The 1,975-nt window shown below is 29.5% G+C and overlaps 1 protein-coding gene across 2 annotated transcripts in view; it reads right to left on the bottom strand.

Annotated features, from left to right (window-relative positions):
* Positions 1-1,476: 1,476 nt before the first annotated feature.
* Positions 1,477-1,975, bottom strand: part of LOC106457201 (39S ribosomal protein L42, mitochondrial-like) — a 19,875-nt gene continuing 19,376 nt past the window's right edge. For both annotated transcript variants that reach the window (XM_013916595.2, XM_022383036.1), the window contains exon 6: positions 1,477-1,620. In XM_013916595.2, the coding sequence (XP_013772049.1) occupies positions 1,566-1,620 (55 nt within the window). In that variant the 3' untranslated portion in view covers positions 1,477-1,565. The remainder of the gene's footprint in view (positions 1,621-1,975) is intronic.

The raw sequence follows: 1,975 nt of genomic DNA, 5'->3' as shown, positions 1-1,975 counted from the left end.
TTAAGTTTATTTCGATTTTTTTTGGGTGGTTACAAGGTCGGTCGAATTGACCGATCCTGTTTAGAGATAGGGAAGAGAAAGTAACAGATAAACTATAATGTTTTAATGAAAACAAAGCGTTTGAAATGCATTTAGGAGGTTTTAGGGATTATACAAAGGAAATTTGAGATTTTTGAGATGAGTAAAGGTATTTTTAGTTTTTACATGAAAATTACTTTGCACATGGACTATTCAAAACAAATACTCAATATATTAATGGACAAATCTTTATTTTATTTTATTAAAAATACTTCACTTAAAAATATTATTTTTTGTATGTGAAAGACTGCTAAATTTTGTGAAGATGTACATACTATATTGAAAGTAAGAAGTATTAAATCTATAAAGACTTTATGTGAGTACAAAGTGGTCATGTGGTTGGTCAAATTGACCGAACTTGTGTTGAAAGAGTTAAGACAGGGGTGTTGAAAATGGATTTTTAAAAGTGTTAGTTGTGACAAATTCTGTTATGTAACTCTGTACAAATCATACGTTGTGTTTGCAATTACAGTTATCTAGGCCTTACTAATATTGTTGACATCATGTTACTCGAATCATCGGTATTTTTCTCATTACCTTAAGTGAGTGTTGTTACCTTACAACACCGTTCACGTAGTTTAGAGAATGGTTGAGGCCTCAGCTGGGCAATGCATAAATATAGGTGACCAAGCAAGTGCAAATCATATGAAGTAAAGTAGAAAAAAGTGCAGTTCAGTCAGTATATTAGTTAGCGAAAGAAAATGTGAAGTTAGCCAGTGTGTGAGTGATTAGCCATAACGGGCAATATTTTAAAGTGAGATTCACAACTTAATAGAGATAAGGAGAATAATTTGTCTTGTCAAAGGGTGTTCTAAGGTAATTGAATCCATGTGTGTGGACTTTGATGAAAAGGACACAATTATTTAAAGTTTGAGATACAATTGTGGTAACTCACAAGATAACGTAAGTAGAGAAAAATAGTTCATCTTGTCAACTGGATTCTAAAGTAATTGAATCAGCCTGTATGAACTTTTAACAAAAAAATAATTTAGAGTTTTAGATAAAACTGTAATATTCTATAGTGTAAAGAATTTTTGTACATACATTTGACTTGTTTTGAATACATTATTTTAAAACAAGTGGATTGTGTGCTGTCCGTTTATTGTTGACATTTATCACCAACAAGTAACAGACACCTACTGTGGAAGAATCCTCAGTCCACTCATATTTAAAACCCTGACATATACTAAATAAAAATACTTCCATACCATTCTTGTACTAAAAGAAAATGAGCCATAAAACTGCACGTGCAATATTTTAAAAAAATTAGTAAAACATTAAATGCAATTTCAACTGTAATATGACACAAAATTTTTTAACAGTTTGGTTTTATGTGTATAGAATATTAAATTATTTAAATTTTTTTCATTTCTGAAAATTCTAATTGATCGAGTCCACTAGACTTCTACTAACTTTTATTTCTATTGTGCAAGATACATCATTATTAAATTTCTGGCACCTACAAACTATGTACAAACTACTTTCAACTAAATCCCTTCTCGATCACATGGAGGATTGGATTTTCTATACTTCTTTTCAGGCCTGTAAGTAAACAACAAGGTGTAAAACATTAGTATTTTCAAACCAAAAATAAGGTCTTTCTATACAGCTGTCACAAATAAAGCCAATCCTTTACTATGTCTGTGATTCAATCAAGTCATTAATGTCTAATGATTATATCTTTTTTTATGTTCATGATTCTACAGCTACTTTATCAATTTTATAAAAAAATAATAACGAACATAATAAAAATATATTATTTTTAGTTTAATTACTGTGTCTTTTAATGTACTTTAAACAGTGAATAAAGGTACAGTTTAATAAAAATCTTTGAAACTGAGCTACATTAACTTTGATGCTGTGAAAAACTGGAAACCACTAGTTGTTGTGGATAACC

The sequence above is a fragment of the Limulus polyphemus genome, unplaced genomic scaffold (genome assembly GCF_000517525.1).
Source record: "Limulus polyphemus unplaced genomic scaffold, Limulus_polyphemus-2.1.2 Scaffold302, whole genome shotgun sequence".
NCBI classification, from domain to species: Eukaryota; Metazoa; Arthropoda; class Merostomata; order Xiphosura; family Limulidae; genus Limulus; species Limulus polyphemus.
Note: the sequence above shows the minus strand (reverse complement) of the source record. Positions and strands in the feature narration are given on the sequence as shown.